The following is a 16832-nucleotide window of genomic DNA, read 5'->3' on the forward strand; positions in this document are numbered from 1 at the left end:
GTAAAAGCAAGCGAGAACGCACTTCCCTGCTCCGTTTCTTCTTTGGCAAAAACATAGCAATACCGCTGAAATAAAGGACCCGCCCATCAGCAGTCACGTTTGTGCGTGCACGAGCATGCATGCATGTGTGCGTTCCCTCTCGGCTGAATACGCCTGCGGCACTGGAGAAAAGATGGAGAAGGTCGGAGAGAGCCAGTGACGGTGGTGGTGGTAGTGAGGAGGGGACTTACAATAACACGGGAGCAAGACGAGCAACCAACTAAAAAAGCACAGAAGGGTGAAGATGCATATCCCGTGCCTTACGTGGGCGCGTTAGTGAGAACAGCACGTGCCACCTTTCACATGAGCATTGAAGAAGCACTAAAGGGAGCCGGAAAGATAAGAGGAGAAATGCTCGGCGACTATCTACCTGGCACCGCCATGGCGGCATCGGCGAGTCATGGCAGCCTCCGCAGGAGCCCCGCGGACGGGCATCTCCCACTTTTCCTCTTGCTGTGGTGCACTAGGCGCCGCCCGTTTGCCAAGGTAGTCCTCCCACGCACGCGCGCACACACACACTTGGATCGCGCTATCAGACGGATCATGTGACAAGCGATTCTAGCTTGTCAATGACGCGGTCATTCTCGCTCAGCAGTTCTTGCACCATCTTGACCGTCTCAATCTGCCTCTTGATGGCCGTCTCGAGAGCCTCTTGGGGCATGTGCGACGGTTTCGTCTCAGTCTGCGGGTTAGCGAGCTCGTTCCACATGCGCACGATGCTCTCACCTTCGCTTCGCACATCGCGCTGCTCGTCGAGGTTCAGATTCAGCGAGTAGCCGCTCAGCTTTCCATTAAACTTCGCTGCCTCATCAAGGACAGAGACGTGGGATCTCCGACGTTCGGTGGGGTCCCTCGAGCTTGACTTTTTACGAAAGAGGCTACTGGCTGGAGGAAGGGACAAGTTGCCGTGAGCCGGATTGGTCGAAAACGACGCTGCGGGTGGAGACGCGGAGCTGGCGAGCGAGGTGGCACTCTTCTGCTGTGGTGCGGAGGCCGCTTGCGCGGCCTTCTCCCGCTGCGCGTAGCCGACCCCAGCGGCCAGGTACTGAAGAAAGACGTTGGTCTTCTCGGGCTCGTTGCCTGACACGATTTTCTTTGGATTGACATCGATCTCCACCTTCATGATCTTGTTGATGTACTGGATGAGGGTAGTGAGATATTCGATCTTCTTCTCTTTTGTATCCACCTGAGCCGAGTCGCGCAGTTCGGCTGGAATGATGTGATCGTAGGCCGCAAACTGCGCGTCAATGCTGCAGACGATGTCGTGAATAAAGCGAAACGGCGGTCTCTTCAGCAGTTTTGGGGTGAGCACTGGCGAAGTAAGCTGCAGCGGCTGATACGCCGCAATAGTGGCGGACCAGAAGTCGACCTCGTCACTCATGCTGACTTTGGAGACGACAGAAGAGGAAGAACTACACACACACACACAAAAGGAGCACGAATTCCGAACAACGAAAGTCGAGCGCACAGCACAGCGTGCCGATTCTCCGCCGCGTTGGCCACTGTTCAACCAAGAGTGCACGAGCACGAGCGGCAAAGCGGTGGTGCGTGTGAATGCTGGTCGCGGCGAACAAAAAAGAGTAATGGAGAGTGAAGGACACTGATCAGATACGCGACTGCAGCCAGAGAAAAAGAGGGAGAAAGGGGAGTTGAGCAGTGGGTGAAGAAGCCTCGAGACGGAATGGAATGCAAACTTAATGCGGAATAGCAGCAGTCAAAGACACAGAGACACCTCAAATCTCGAGTTGCGCCATGAGCCCGCCACCAACGATTTTTGTCCGTCTCGATGCGCCCCTACTCCACAAGGAGCACTTCGCCGCACATCTCTTCTTGGCATTTCCTTTAACATGCCAACGACTCTTGGGCATCTGCCAAGGCAACTCGGAGGGGGGGGGGGCGAAGAGCGACGAAGTTTCACTGTAGGTGTGGCCATGAACCGGTGACGTGCTGTCCACCATACAAGAGGTGCCACCATCACAGTTTCGCGATCCCGATTCACGCGCTGGCACATTAGAGAGAGGCAGTCCACGATTTCATCGCCATGTCACGGCAGAGTGTGTTGTCGAGCCTCTTCTCTATATCCACAACGTGGCGAAGAAAAGGTTTCCTTTTTTTTCTTTCTGTGAACGGTGAGAAGTTTGAATCCGGAAGTGTATTACGTGGAAATAAGAAGGCAATACACAGCACATACCACGCACACAGCACACTGACCAAACACGTGGAGTGGTCCGCGACGAGAAGGCGACAAAGAGTGAACCAGAAAAAAATGGGGGTACCGTGAGCCTCCATCCTCCATCCTCCTCCGCCCTCCCCCTTTCCCTCCCACAAATGTACACACACACATACACAAAGACGCACAGGCACCTGCACGTCGTCAAAGACGCATACCAAGGCAGCTTCCAAAAAGCTGCACGCAGGAACGACGGCACAGAGACGATGCGCTTCATGCAGAAAAGGCCACAAGGACCCCTAGCACACTCGTCTCTCTCCGGAGCACACGCAGCCCTCGCTCATTTATGTAGGCGAATTTTTCACGCTTGCCTCGTCTTGGGCTGAAGACGCGACCGTGGCTGTCCCTTGCGTGCTAGACGTCGGCGCGTCGGTGATGCGGTCGTGGCCAGTGATTTGTTTGAACTCCTTCAGCTTACGCGTCTCGTCTGGAAGCCCGAGAACAGCGTTCAACGAAAATCGACTTTCCAGCCGGCGCTGCTGTGGCTTAGGGAGCAGGCGGTTCACGGTGGCGTTGTGCGACACCGGGACAAACAGCGTGCTGGCCCCAACGCCCAGCAGCTTCACACCCATGTTGCGAATGGCGAGGTGCGTGTCGTGGTTCCGCACCGACAGCCACGACTGAAACTCAGGGTTCTCCTTCTTGAGATAGTTCATCTCGCGCAGCTTATTGACGATGGCGCAGAGACTAAACGGGGCGTCCTTGCCCAGCCAGTGGTCCTGCAGCGCCTCGATGGGAGTGTAGTGGGGGTAGAGTTGCTCATCGACGCCCAGCCAGCCCTTCAAGGCATGCGTGAAGCCGACTTCGTCCTCTGTCCTTACTTTTGCCGTCCGCATCAGCTGCGAAGGTCGGTAGAAGTCTCTCATTGGCCGGGCCAGAAGGCGACGAATCGCTCGCAGCACAACAAAAGAGAAGCCGTGAGCGGATATGGCAACCTCGTACGTCCCCTCCGGGTCCTTGAAGTCTAGCTCGCTGAACTCCGGATCCATGAGGGACGGGTGGTACCCCCACGTGCTCATGCCCTCCCTCTCCATGGATGCCTCGTACTCGTCCTTCTCCTCCTTCCGCTGAAACTTGTCGTACTTCTCGGGAGGGCGAAAGGCCACGTACACGTCGGATGTGTAGCGAGACCGCTTACGGAAGGTGAGGTCGCGCGTGCAGCCGACGCCGTCATCAAAGCGGATGGTGCGATGCACGTCCGAGCGACCGAGGCACGCCCCGACGGCGGCCAGGAGATCCGTAAATCCCTCCGAGTACGAGACGTCATTCCGCGCCGACCATACCAAGTCGCGCGTGCCGGTCTTCTTATCTGTGAAGTAGAAGAGAATCGTGAAGAGCTCCTCGGGGCGGTGCTCGTCCAGCTCGATCACGCAGTCCATACACTCGATCTCTTCGCCCATCTCCTTCCACGTGAGGTGTTTTGGTGTCTGTTTGAACTTGTACTCAAACATGAGCTTGTGCTTCCACGCCTCCTCTTCCGCATATGGGACGAGTGCCTCCTCGACATTCGTGCGGCCTTCGAAGATCTCGCTCTCGACATCGTCGATGCGGCGGAAGTCGACCGTCTTCTTCGACTCGTCAAGCACCTCCTCTACGGACCATAGGCCGGTTGCACGCAGCGGCCCGTAGTCTGGCACCATCGGGCCGTCCTGCGGTCGCGCCGCCGTTTTGATCTTCTTCGGTGCCTCTGCTGGCGCTGTCATCTCGCGTCTCGCATTCGATGCGGACGGCGGCGGTGACGCGTCGTGGCTCCCATTTCCTGGCTCGGCACGGGTACCGCTACTGCGTAATGGTATAGCCGCGTACTTTTTTCGCTCAGCGGCCAAGCCGGGTCCAGTGCTAACGGAGGACGCGGTAGCCGGCGTTGCCACGCCAGTTGGCGCCTTGTCAGCCTCAGTAACGATCGTGTGCGTGTACAGCCCCGCGGTGCGATCCATCCCATTGACCTTTTCACCGCTCCCGTGCTGTGGCGCTAAGGATGCAAAAGAGGAGCCGCGTTTGGAGCTGGCTGTCCCCTCTGGGGCGGCGCGCAAAGCCCACTCGCGTGCATCCAGGTCGGCCGAGGACTTGGATGACGACGGCGGCGCAGGTGTGTCTGACCCAGGCCGGGGTGGTGTGGTTGATAAAGATGTCCAATCTTTTTGGAGGCGGTCACCGGCGCTTCGAGAAAACCGGCGCGTGGCGAGCGCGGCGGTCGTAGTGCAGGAAAGGCGGCGTTGTCCGCGAAACAGCGACAGCACCGCTGCGGAAGTGCGCATGGTGAATGCAACCACCTCTCCGCAGAAAACAAACGAAAACAAGTTACGCACGTGCGAGTTAGAGTAACCAAGGCCAAGGAATGATTATGGTCGACCCGCTTGAAGTTGATGCACGAGAGCAGGCGGATAAGAAGCGGTCGTCTGCGATAAGCGCTCTTCCGCGCCTGGGGAGTACGTTCACACGCGCACAGAGAGAGCGGGAGCGGTGGTTTCTCGCGTGGTGGCGCCTCAGGGATGCTACAGATGTAGTCCAACGGAGGACGGCAAACGGAAGGAGTATTCACAAGTAAAAAGAATGCTCTCAGGCAGACGACAGAGCAGTGTTCTTAAAGGGGTGCTCGACGCTTTCCCTCCAACATTAAAGGGCGAAAATTAATCTTGACGCGAAACTGAGTTGGGGCGATCTTCTACAGCATGGCACCTCGGTGGTGGTTGTCCTGCGCTTGTCGGAGAAGAGAAAAGAGCGCCACTCAGATACCCACAGGAGAAAAAAAAAGAGAGCAGATACTCGTTCCACCGTAGAGTAGAAGTTGGGAGACCAGCGAGGAAGGGAGGAAGGGCAAAAACGAGAAGTTGCCGGCGGTGAAAAGAAGGAGGTACACAAGATCCGCAAAGACAGAACGGGAATGCATACCTCGACGGACATTGCACAGGAGAGCGATATTGTGAATAGGCACACAGAAACATTCCACAGGAAGCAGATGGTGATACGAGCGCGATGGGTTGAGGCCGCTATCATAGCGTAGCATTGGAGTCCTTGCCCGGACTCGACTTCGCGGCTGGTTCGACATTTCTATCAAGGAAGAAGTGGTCGTAGTTCTGCACGCAGCGCTTACTCGCCTTCGTTTTTTTTTTTTGGTGTTCTTGATCGGCAAGACGTCAGGGCACAGCACGGCAAAGAGCACCGAGCGTCAGTGGCCAGGTAAGGGAGCAAGAGGAGCCGCCCAATGCTCTGAAAGCATTACCTGTGTGTGATTGGACACGCGCACTCAGTCACATCCGTTATTTTTTTTTTGTTTTCGCTCGCCACGCACAAGTTGAGATACGTTCATCACCAGTAGCAAGGAAACCTCGCCCCAACTCTCCTCTGTGTACACATTTGACAGCATGCACGTGGGCGCACGTTCCTGTTTCTTCCTCGTGTGCATGCAAAAAAGTGGACAATTCTTTTCGATGAGCACCCTCACAGTTTTCGAGGCTCTTTCCCTGCCGTAATCCTCACTTCCGTCTTTCAGCACATCTATGCAGACGGGCAGTCGTGCCGACCCATTCGGTAGCCCAAGAAGAGGAACGAGAAGCAATACCGACGCGTCACGACCATTCAAACTGCTCGGCATGCCACCAGCACCACCACTCCAAAAAAAAAGTTTGGAGACAAGAAGAGACTGGAAACACAAGAAGCGCCTCACAGCAGAGAGCCCCACTAAATCAGGGCTGCGGAAAAGGCCTGCACTGCGCACAAGAAAAGGACGTCCGTGGGAAGGCCAGATGCTTGAGCCGCTAAGCCTCTTGTCGCCGCGGAACTGGAAAGTGCAGAGCACGTCGACATTCATCATCATCCGAATACAAAAATGGTCAAGTGCCAAAATAGACAAAGGAGCATCGCGCGGAGATTCAGTTAGAAAGCGTGGCTCCTCTTGGCCGACACTGATGATGTCAGAAAAGTGCCGATTTCTCTCACACATACACAGAGAAAAAGCATGGTGCAATCACACCGTCTTCCTTATACCCCTTTGTGCTCCCCTCCGCAAAATTGTAACCGCCAACCAGATGGAAAGGCAAACGTCAACTAAACGGGGCAGGTGACCGCAACCGTCGGCGGCGAAACACGGAGCGAGAGCGACACCCCATCACAGCCAAGGGAAAAATAATCGCCACGAGAAGAAGGACGCACCCCCAGAGATACCCCATATGGGACCCATACATGTTGAAGTATTCATAGCACGACGTGACTGAGCGCTTTTCCTTGGCGCTCCCGGCGTACTCATGCTCCATTTTTCGCGTGCCAAAGCAAAAAAGATGTAGTGACAGAAACACACAGGAAACGACACGCGAACAGGCCGGCAGCTGTGCTTTTGGTTGCGCTCAGTATGTCCACCCAAGTGTGTCGGCTTACCATATGAGAGACCGAAATGAAGCTAGAAGGCCATCTCTACGCACCACTGCGCTCGTCGAGTATCAGCCCGAACGGGGCAGTGGGAGGGGACGAATCGTGTGTGTGTGTGTGTGTATGCGTGTGTGTGTGTGTGTCGGTGCCCGTACAAACGCGCGAGGGAGCGATGCGGGGAAGAAGTGAAATCGACAGGAAAGGTTGCCAATACCGGCGCAGATGGCAAGATAAACGAAAAGATTCCGATAGCGACAGACAAGGACCCCTGCCCGGATGTCGACCGCGTACCATTCGCTGCTGGCCACGCCGTCCGGATTCGTGGGCACACGCCTCTTGGCATTTTGAGGGGCTCTGCGCCCCACAAGGTAAGATCCCTCATCAAAACGAGAGTCAGCCGTACAGCCGAAAATGTCGTTTCGTCTTCTTGTTTGCAGCATGAACATTCTCTGCCGTACACGAGTTAAACGCCACAAACACACACACACTCTTGCCGAAGCCCCTGTCACAGGCCCCCTCCTCCCCATCGCGTCGTGCGAAGCAGCGCTGCAATAGCCTTACAGCAACGCGCCGACTCTGTCATCGGAACACCGCCTCCGCCTCAAACCATACCCAGAGGCCCGCAGCGCAGGGTCCCTCACAGCCGCGCCCATCATGCCCCGTCGCCACCCCTGGCGCATCCCTGCCCCCTCATCGGCGGTGACACTCAGCCCCCCACCCACCCACCCACACTAGTAGGCCGTGTGAGGACCGAGGGGAGGGGTGGCGGGGGGAGGGGATACGTCCGAGCCACGCTGGCACGCCGCCTAAACTCCTATGGATGGCGCCGCCCTGCTGACACGATCGCGGGCCGCTGCGACGCCACGCCGTCCAGCACCGGACCGCCGACGTCAGCAGCGATGCACCGCTCAGACCCCCTCCTCCTCCTCCTCCTCCTCCTCCACCCCCGCTGCCTTACGTCGTAGGTGCCTGATCGTGCCACAGCCAGAGGTGGCTCGGCATTTGGTGGAGGATAGCAGGGGGAGAGTCGGGTGGGCTGCTTGGCTTTAACTCAAAGAGCTAGTGTAGTGGACTGGGTGATACGCCGCACTGAAGCGGGCGCATCTGGTCATCAGAAACACAGGAATCAAGCGGCATACAGGAATGCGGAAGGAAAGAGCAGGTATGCGAGTGCGAAAAAAATATATATTCATTGTTTCTCGCCCGCGACGGCGTTGCCGCTGCCAGTGAGGATCTCTTCATGTGCCTGTTGTCCTCTTTAGTTTTCAGCTGCAGGGCCCGACATCACTCTTGGAGCGGCCAGACGACAAAGACGATACCAAAGGGGGCGGGATCGTGTGCACGTTCAGCATGGGCATGAGAAAGGAACGGGGAGGGGAAGGGACAAGAGTGAGGACAAGAATGGCGGCCATGATGTCGTGTACAAGCACGATGTGATCATCCAACTCGAAAAAAAAAACGAAAAAAAGGCGCACTAAAGGTTGGACAGAGGAGTAGCACAGCAGAGCGCGGTGCCGCCGGGAAAGGGAAGGGGAAGCGGAAAGGGGGGGGGGGTGTTCGGAAAAGGCCAGCTGCCCTCAGAGGGGGGCATTTTCACGGTGACGTTTGTGAAAAGCCTGCGTGCCGGTCTGCGTGTGTGTGTGTGTAGCGTCCTTGCGAGCTGTCTTTTTTTTTTTCAACGCTCGTTACAACCACGATTACCGACAGCTGCCCCTTATTGCCGGCTGATCTTCTGCAGAAGAGACTCCACACGGCTCGACATAACCGGCTGCCCCTTCTTGGTCCGCTTGGCAAAGAGCGCGTTGCGCGACTTGCGTGCTTGTACGCGCGACTGCTTCTGTCGCTCGCGATCCTGGCGCGCCTTCTGCTTCTCCTCTCGCTCTTGTTGGCGCCTGCGCTGTACCTCCTCCATTCCAGAGACAGCGCTGTAGCGCTTCTGCTGCTTGTCAATGAGGTCGTTGACCATCGTCGCCGCGAACTTGCGCTTCAGGTTGTACTTACGCTTCTTTTTTTCGTTGTTCGTGAGACTCTGGTCATAGTCGACTTGCTCAAGAGTGCTGCTCAGATTTTCCTTGGCCGCCTTGCGCGTGCGGTCGTAGTCCTCGAGTCGCTTCGACACAATCCCCTCCTCCTTGCATAGTTTTCGGTAGGCCTCCATGCGAGCGCGCTCCTCATCCTTTTTTTGCCGACCCTCCTCGAAGAAAGCCCGGCGGATATTTTTCGAAAAGAAGGCTTGGCGCTCAGCCTTGAAGCCGTACACCTTGCGGCGCTTTCCCCCCTCACTCATGCTCCCTTCCAGAAGTGGCGGTGCAAGTTGAATCTACAAGGCGGTGTAGCTGTGCCCTTCTTCAGGAGAAGCCAAAGAGTATTAGCGTCTGTGTGTCTGCCGGGGTAGGGCTGTAGACTTGTGTGGGGAGCATGAGGGAAACCCCGAAAGTGGGCAGCGGAAGATGGTGGAAGGCGAAAGGAAGTTGATAATAAGGAAAAACTTGACCAGAGCTGGCACTAGATGCCGCCACGAAATGGTGGCAAAGACGTGCGCAGCATGCCACGTGATGCTCCCTGCCACCCGTTCTCTCACACGACCCGGTCGCTCAGAGAGAAAGAAAACAAGGACGGGCTAGTGGGCGATAAGGCGAACACGATTGACTTCGCCTTCCCCCACCCACACAGCCCTCATCACCATCGTTGTTGGTGTGCTGCGGCGTCTGCGCGCGCTACGGGTGTCGCCATGGAGCTCTCTAGCGCATGCACAACAACATCACAGAAAAGGAGAGTACCGTACAGAAAACACGATGGTCAGCCGGGGCACAAAAAGGGAGAGACGGGATGGCGGGTGGCCTACACAAAAGCAAAAGAGAGGAGGAAGTGTACAAGCCGTGAAGAAGCAAAAAAAAAAGGAGCCGCCTTTGCAAGTCAAACTTACCCGCACCCTCCCCTTCCTCTTTCCTCCACCACACACACACACAGAGGTGCGCATAGCCTGCGCTCTTCATGCATCGAGGCCACCCAGCGCTCTAGAATGTGTGCGCCTCCTCATAGTCGCCGCTGCTTCTCGCTGTGATTCGTCCCACTACGAGTGATGCACGATGTGGCGTGCGTCAGTGTACAAGAGCCACAGAAGCGCAGTTGGCACAGATTGCTTACGGTAGAAGCCACCGAAGGGAAAGAGGAGGTAGTGGTGCTCCGCGATCAGGTCCTCAAGGTGACGAATCGGGCATCCGTCAGGCGTGTAGAAGGCGTGTGAGGCGGGCTTGCAGTCGGTCAGCTTCGCCGCCGTCTCCAGCACGTCTTCGAAGTACCGGTATCGCCCTCGAACGAGGACGCGCGTCGGATGCCGAGCGCGCGATACCGCTGAGCCACCATAGCAGGGCCACACGTTGATCCAGAAGCTACGCGAATCCGTCGCTTCGCTGTGCCAGCGCAGACGGCGTTGAGCATTTACTCGCGCTGACAGGGCGCAGAACCGCGACTGCTGTAATTGAGGAGTATCCACTTCTACACGGCAGCGTCGCGGAACGCTTGATGGCACGTCATGCCCCTCACAGACAAGCTCCCTCCCGTCCTCGGAAAGGGAAAGCAGCACCGCAGGCGAGCAGCACAGCTGCCCCATCTGTTGTAGCACGGCGGCTGTGGCACATGGAACAGAATCATTTTCATCTCGACCATCCAACCCGCCCTTCTCCACAGTTGGCTTCAAGGGCAGGGATAGAACGCAAGGCGACGAGGAATTCGAAGGCACCGTCACGTCGTGTCGTCTCGACTTCGAAAAGAGGTTGGCCAGGAGGCAGCGATGGTCTGGATGCAGCACAAATGTGGTGCGCGCATCGCCTGCTTCGGCAAACGTCGCGGACATATCATTCCCTGCCGCGTTACTCCGTACATCGGCAGCCTCGCTGCTGATGGAGGAGACGTGCAAAGGCCCCGTATGTTTATCGCGCGCCTCCGAGGTAGCTGGGGATAGAAGAGTACCTCGTCGCGACGCTGCCGTATCCGGCGAGTCGCAGGGAGCGTTTCCTGCGTCCAGCTTGGATAGAAGTGCAAGAACCCGCTGACGTTGCACCTCAAGGGCTCTGCTCTCCTCCGAGCACGAGTACGCAGAGGCACCGATAGCGTTGAGTATGTTCTCCAGTGATTCACGTAGCTCGGCGGCCGGTAGGGTCACCAGACCATCCGAGAAAAGAGGTGCGGAGATGTCCATCCTCACAGCAGTGTATGATGTTCTGTTCGCCTGCCCTCTTTTCGAGTAGCGAGAAGGATCAGCGCAAGTGCGCTGCACCTTCCTGGCACCCCGCCCCCCCCCCTCTAACGCAGGATAATCCGTCTAATGCAGCAGAGAGAAGAGCAAGGTCAAGGAGGAGTCCTCTGCGGTGACGACTTTGCTTTTCTGCTTTCTGTGCGCTTGAAGAGAGGTGGGAGGTGGGGACGGTACAAGCACCCGGGAAAGAAGCCGACAAGCCTCGTTCGCCTCTGCCAGTAAAGCCTGCGTAGTCGTCCGATAACACTACTTATAAAGCATAGCTATGAGGAGTGAGAGTCGCACATCTTTTACGTGGGTGCGCGTGTGTTGCTCTGCAGCACCCGCCTGAGTGCTACGTCATGCAGCGGAGCACACCCGAAGAGAGTAAAGCGAGCGACAGATGTGCAAAGAAGGCGAAGGACAGCGGAAAGCGTTAACACCCATCTCAACTGCGCAGCCTCACCATACAGGCATGCAAGAGAACGCGGCAGCGGAGAGGGAGCCGCGCAAAACATCAGGGCTCCCATAAAGAGGCGTTCAATGGCAACCCATTGCCACTCATCCGCCAGAGACACCCTCGTGCGCCTGAGCGGCGCCACAGTGTTGAAGCCACCTCGGCGGATTTCGCGCAGTTCTCGTCAAAAGCCCAACAGAGGTACCGCCGTCGCCATCTGAATTCAGATGCCAAGCGTACTGTCTTTCATATCGACACGGCCCTAACACCAGACTTGTGACAAGCCTACCGTCTGCTCGCGCTTGCTGATGTTCTTTTCTGTGACATGTAACAGGGCACGTACTGACTTGAAAGGGAGAAGGGGAGGGGGACCGCTGCCTCCTCCCCGCCACCTTCCCCCATTCACAATCCAAAAGGCAAGCACTTAGATCAATACAAGGGAAAAAAGAGCAAGAGAGGCTAATAATGTGCAAGAGAGCATCACCACGTCCAAAGAACGCACGTAACCAGAGGCACCGACACAACACCCACGCATGCATACACACACAGACACAGACAGACAGCCTAGAGAAACACCATCAGCCGCTGAACGCTCCCGCCGTGGAGGTATGCAAACCGGCTTCCTTCTTGTGGTGAGTAGCAGAGCTAGAATAATACCGAAGGAGCCATCACGCAACAATCTGCACAGCCGATGCCAGCCAACACAGTAAGCCAGCGTTGCATTCACAAGAGGGTTCGAAAACGCACACTAAGAGGAGCGGGAAACCCTGCAGGCCAGGCAAACCTCACCGACGCGAATAGGATGGGGAGGGTGGCAAAGGAGGACAGAGTCCAACACCGGAAGCACTACAACGAAAATAAAAGGAAAGCCGCTCGTAATGAAAGAAAAAAGGACTCGAAGAGACCGGGAAAATGCGTAGACGCACGGAAACATAATGCAGGGGCCCATGAAGCAGGACCAGCCCACACGTGCCTTCGCACTAGCTACGTGATTGCCTTTTCAGTAGATGCTCGAGGGACAACGCAGCGTGGTGCCCTTCAACGGTGGATATTGGCTTTCCGTGAGAAAAAAAAAAGCGTGCACACTCTCACCCCTCGCTATTCACACAAGGATACACAAGCAGGTTCCTTTCCATACATTTTAGGCCTTCAGCACCGGACGAGCGCCGAGGATGCTAGCAATATCTGCCTTGTCCAGTTCTTTTTTGCCAAGAAGCAACTCTGCCAGCTTCTGGTGCTTATCCTTGTGGGCTAGCAGGGTCTTCTCTGTGTGCACATAAGCCGACTCGACAAGCGCGCGGGCCTCGGCCTCCACCTTGGCGTGCAGATTCTCCGACCACGTCATCCACGCACGGCCGTCATTCTTGTCGTTTGGCTTGAAGGCGAGCTGGCCAATGGTTTTGGACATGCCGTACTTGAGCAGCTTTTCCATCGCCAAGCGGGTGGCACGCTGTAGGTCGTCCATGGCACCGATGGAGATGTCCTTCTCGAAGATTCGCTCCGCGGCGCGGCCGCCCATCAGCACACACAGCTGTGAAAAGAGAAACTCGTCTGTCTGCGGCTCCATCGCCTCGTCCTGCACCTGCTGCGTGTACCCGCCGGCACGACCACGAGGAATGATGGACAGCTTGATGACGTCCTTCTGCAGCGGGTTTGTCCAGGCCATGATGCAGTGGCCTACTTCGTGGTAGGCGGTGCGGTGCAGCGACGCGTTGCTCATGCGCTGACGGTGCTTCTTGCCGATGAGGACGTCGTCGATGCTGTCCTGAAGCACCTCCAGCGGCACCACCTCCTTGCCATTCATGGCCGCGTTGAGGGCCCCTTCGTTCACGATCGTAGAAATCTGCGCCGGCGACACCCCAGGGGTGCGGTCCGAGAGCACGACAGCGTACTCTTTGTTGCTCACGCCGGGGATCACTTTAATCGACTCGGGTTTGGCGTCCTCTGTGACCAGCGCCTTCGTCTCTGTGGCGGCCTTCTCGCTGCTGGCCAGGGCAGCCGACGGAGACGCCTGCGCGGCACCGCTGCCTCCCGCCTCGGCCTCATTGCGCGTCTTGAACACCTGGACCTTGGGCTTGCAGTTCGGGTCACCAGTGATGATGCGGTTGAGGTAGAACTCGAATAGCTCACAGCGCGCCTTGTGATCCGGCATGGGAATGGTCACCTTGCGGTCAAAGCGGCCCTCGCGCAGAAGCGCCTTGTCGATCGCCTCCGGATAGTTTGTGGCGGCAATCACCACAATCGCCTCCTTGCTCGTCAAGCCATCAAGCTCGGCGAGAAGCTGGTTAATAGTGCGGTTTTCCTCGCTGCTACCGCCGCCGCCCATGGAGCGGCCACCCTGGTTGCGCGAGCCGATCGCGTCGATCTCGTCAATGAACACAACGCAGGGAGCCGCTTTCTTCGCCTCCTCGAAGAGCTCACGCACACGTTTTGGGCCGCTGCCGCCAAAGATCTCAATGAAGTCGGCGCCCGAGCAGCTAAAAAACGGCGTGTTTGCTTCACCGGCCACGGCGCGGGCCAGCAGCGTCTTGCCGGTGCCAGGCTGCCCGGTCAGCAGGCACCCTTTCGGCAGCCGCGCGCCAAGGCGAGTGAACTTGGCGGGCTCCTTCAAGAAGTCCACGTACTGCTTCAGCTCCTCCTTCGCTTCAGGGATGCCGATGACATCCTTGAACGTCGTCCCTTTCACCTCAGTGCGAAAGTTCTTCGGCTTCATCGGGTTCATCATGTCCATGAGCCCGCTCATCATGTTCGACGAGCCTCCAGCACCACCCTTGCCCCCTGACGCGGCAGTGGAGCCGGCCGCACTCGCCATGGCATGCATGTACTTGCGCCGGAAGTACCAGATAGGGCCAACAAAGAAGGCCACGTTCACGACAAGGGGTAGAATCCAGCTGACGGCGCTGCCCCAAACCGGCCCAGAGGGACGAACAACGCCATCGTGGAAACCCTTGTAGTAGTCGTCATCCTGGACCGGCGGCTGATACACCGCCGGCATGCGCGCGGGCTGCTGCTGCGCCGTGTAGCTATACTGCTGGGGTATCATTTGCTGGGACGGGTAGTTGTAGCCGGCATAGGTTAACGGCAACGCACCTATGCCTTCTCGGGGAACTGTGTACGGGTTTTGTGCATAGCCATCACCCTGGCTGCTTTTCTGCGGCTGAAGAGTAGGGGGTGGTTGCAGTGAAAGCTGGCCTCCGTATGCCTGCGGCGGCGGCATCTGCTGCTGTTGCTGCTGCGCGCTGTACATTTGCTGGAACAGTGATCCGCCAGGCGAGGCGTCGTTCTGGTTCATTGTGGATGGTCGTTGTGTGTCTCTTTCAAGAATAATAGGAGGTATCCCTCACCACGTACGGAAGGGCGTCAGTCACAATACGCACAGGTGCGGAAGAGGGGGAGGGGGAAGGGATCAAGAGAGAGAAAGCGGGAGAGGAACGGACAAGGCGCCGCGCACGCTGGAGTGCGAGAAGAAAACACCAAAGCCAACAAAGAATAATAATAAGGGCAAGCGCCGCCGCCGCCACCCCACAAGCCGCAACGACACCAGTCCAAGATGCAGGACAACGAAAGAAAAACGGGGAAAAACAGGTGGAAACCTTAGAGGCAACTTCGGCGGCAACGTCCTCGAGGGCCTCTCTGCGTGTTTGCGAATGTATATATATATATATATGTAGATTGTGTGTGTGTGTGCAGCACCCTCCCTCTCTCTCTAGTAGCGTTCTGGGTATCTGCGCGTGTGCGAGCGAGCCTGCAGTGCTGTAGGTGTGCGGATGTCTGCTGCGGAAGCACACCAGTGATAACGGGAGAGCGCACGCACGCCCGCGCCAGAGAGAAAGCCAAGTGAAGACGGAAGGGGAGCCAAGAGAGGCACAGGCAATTGGTATGCAGAGGGTTGGTGTGAGGAGAGAGAGATGGAGCGAGGTAAAATGCGAAGGAGGTACCAGCGACGTCCGAGAAAACAAACACCGCAAATACTCCGCCAAAAAAAAGGAGCTAGCAACAAGCAAAGAAAAAGATATGAGCTCTGTGCGTGGGGCTGGGATTGCGTCGATGCAGAGTTCTTCGTGGGCAGAGAGACAGAGTACGACACACGCAGCGTTAGGAGGAGACACGAGGAAGGAGAGGGGAGGAGTGACGGAGAGACAACAGAGTCGGTGCATCTCATCGCGCAGTGGAGGACAGAGGCGCTGCTACCTCGAGAAGATGCAGCTTCATGCCGGCTTGCAAGTGATGCGATCACTCGACATTCTGCCAACAGATTCCCTCAAGCGGTGGGGCTCCTAAAAAGGGGGTAGAGGAGCGACCTCCGCCGTGGAAGAGGAATCTCGTCATACAATTCATGTACGCTGTGTGTGTATGATTGGCCGTGTGCCGTCAAAACCACCTCGGCATGCGCAGCTGTGAGTGCTAGCGGATCAGCGTGAACGTGCGCAGCCGGGCATGATAAATGCTTCCTCACCTCCACCCAAGATGAGAGGGAAAGAGTAGGATGGCACAAGGCAGAGAGCACCGTATCGAGGCCCTTAAGCGAGCCAGCACGCACGCCAGAGTCAAGCCGACTTGCGAGGCAGTGCGTGCGATCGCGCCGCTTAGACCGAGGCTACACCGGCAAGCGTAGAGGGCGTCTTAAAGGATACACACACGCGTTTCTGCTGTGTTTGTGTACTGACGCGACTGCTGAGCAACCGATCCTTTCATCACCCCGTCTCACCGGGTCGGAGGCGCCAAAGGAGACAGTCGCATGGCGCAGGACTTACACGGATGGCACGGGCAGTGACCTGCCCCGGAAGACGACGGGTGCCATAAGGTCACGGAAGCCCCTTTGCAAAGAGCCTGGCTGCCCCTCAACTACACATGAGAGTTAGCGCAGCCTTTGCCACGGTCCAGCGACATCGAGGCCAAAGAAACAAAAAAGAGAACAATAGTCACATGTGCAATCGCACCTCCATCCTTCCTCCCCTCCCTAGCGAACCACGCTGTCATGTTCGGAGAACGGCGGGCAAAGATAAGCACAACGGTGCATCCACAGGCGGGCAACTCATCATGTAGCCCCCTCTCCCTCTCTCGCACTATCGCCACAACCACCACAGGCATCCGGGACCTCACTGGATGGACGACGAAAAACAGAGAAGATGGTAATGATACAAGAGACAGCGCATCCTCCTTGGCCGCATGCCCCGACCACGGCCCACCATCAACGCACTACTCGCATTCCCTTCGTACGCATCTCTTTCTCGGTCGCACAGCACGGCTTTACCTCCAATTTGCCCCCGCCTGCCGCAGGCCCCCTCCTCCCCATCGCGTCGTGCGAAGCAGCGCTGCAATAGCCTTACAGCAACGCGCCGACTCTGTCATCGGAACACCGCCTCCGCCTCAAACCATACCCAGAGGCCCGCAGCGCAGGGTCCCTCACAGCCGCGTCCATCATGCCCCGTCGCCACCCCTGGCGCATCCCTGCCCCCTCATCGGCGGTGGCACTCAGCCCCCCACCCACCCACCCACACTAG

The 16832-nt window shown here is 57.2% G+C and overlaps 5 protein-coding genes across 5 annotated transcripts; all 5 read right to left on the minus strand.

The window, feature by feature from the left end:
• Nucleotides 1-580: 580 nt before the first annotated feature.
• Nucleotides 581-1420, minus strand: LDBPK_321530 (hypothetical protein, conserved; the record flags this gene model as incomplete). The annotated part of the gene is made up of 1 exon (XM_003863521.1): nt 581-1420. The coding sequence occupies one exon, from the start codon at nt 1418-1420 to the stop codon at nt 581-583; it is 840 nt and encodes a 279-aa protein (XP_003863569.1).
• Nucleotides 1421-2553: 1133 nt separating this feature from the next.
• LDBPK_321540 (hypothetical protein, conserved) lies at nt 2554-3972 on the minus strand (the record flags this gene model as incomplete). Its single annotated transcript, XM_003863522.1, has 1 exon — nt 2554-3972. One exon carries the CDS (start codon nt 3970-3972, stop codon nt 2554-2556), a length of 1419 nt encoding a protein of 472 aa, XP_003863570.1.
• A 4376-nt stretch (nt 3973-8348) lies between these two features.
• LDBPK_321550 (hypothetical protein, conserved) lies at nt 8349-8921 on the minus strand (the record flags this gene model as incomplete). Its single annotated transcript, XM_003863523.1, has 1 exon — nt 8349-8921. The coding sequence occupies one exon, from the start codon at nt 8919-8921 to the stop codon at nt 8349-8351; it is 573 nt and encodes a 190-aa protein (XP_003863571.1).
• Nucleotides 8922-9707: 786 nt separating this feature from the next.
• On the minus strand, nt 9708-10835 carry LDBPK_321560 (hypothetical protein, conserved; the record flags this gene model as incomplete). The annotated part of the gene is made up of 1 exon (XM_003863524.1): nt 9708-10835. One exon carries the CDS (start codon nt 10833-10835, stop codon nt 9708-9710), a length of 1128 nt encoding a protein of 375 aa, XP_003863572.1.
• Nucleotides 10836-12469: 1634 nt separating this feature from the next.
• Nucleotides 12470-14620, minus strand: LDBPK_321570 (ATP-dependent zinc metallopeptidase, putative; the record flags this gene model as incomplete). The annotated part of the gene is made up of 1 exon (XM_003863525.1): nt 12470-14620. One exon carries the CDS (start codon nt 14618-14620, stop codon nt 12470-12472), a length of 2151 nt encoding a protein of 716 aa, XP_003863573.1.
• Between the last annotated feature and the right edge of the window lie 2212 nt (nt 14621-16832).

The sequence above is a fragment of the Leishmania donovani genome, chromosome 32 (genome assembly GCF_000227135.1).
Source record: "Leishmania donovani BPK282A1 complete genome, chromosome 32".
NCBI classification, from domain to species: Eukaryota; Euglenozoa; class Kinetoplastea; order Trypanosomatida; family Trypanosomatidae; genus Leishmania; species Leishmania donovani.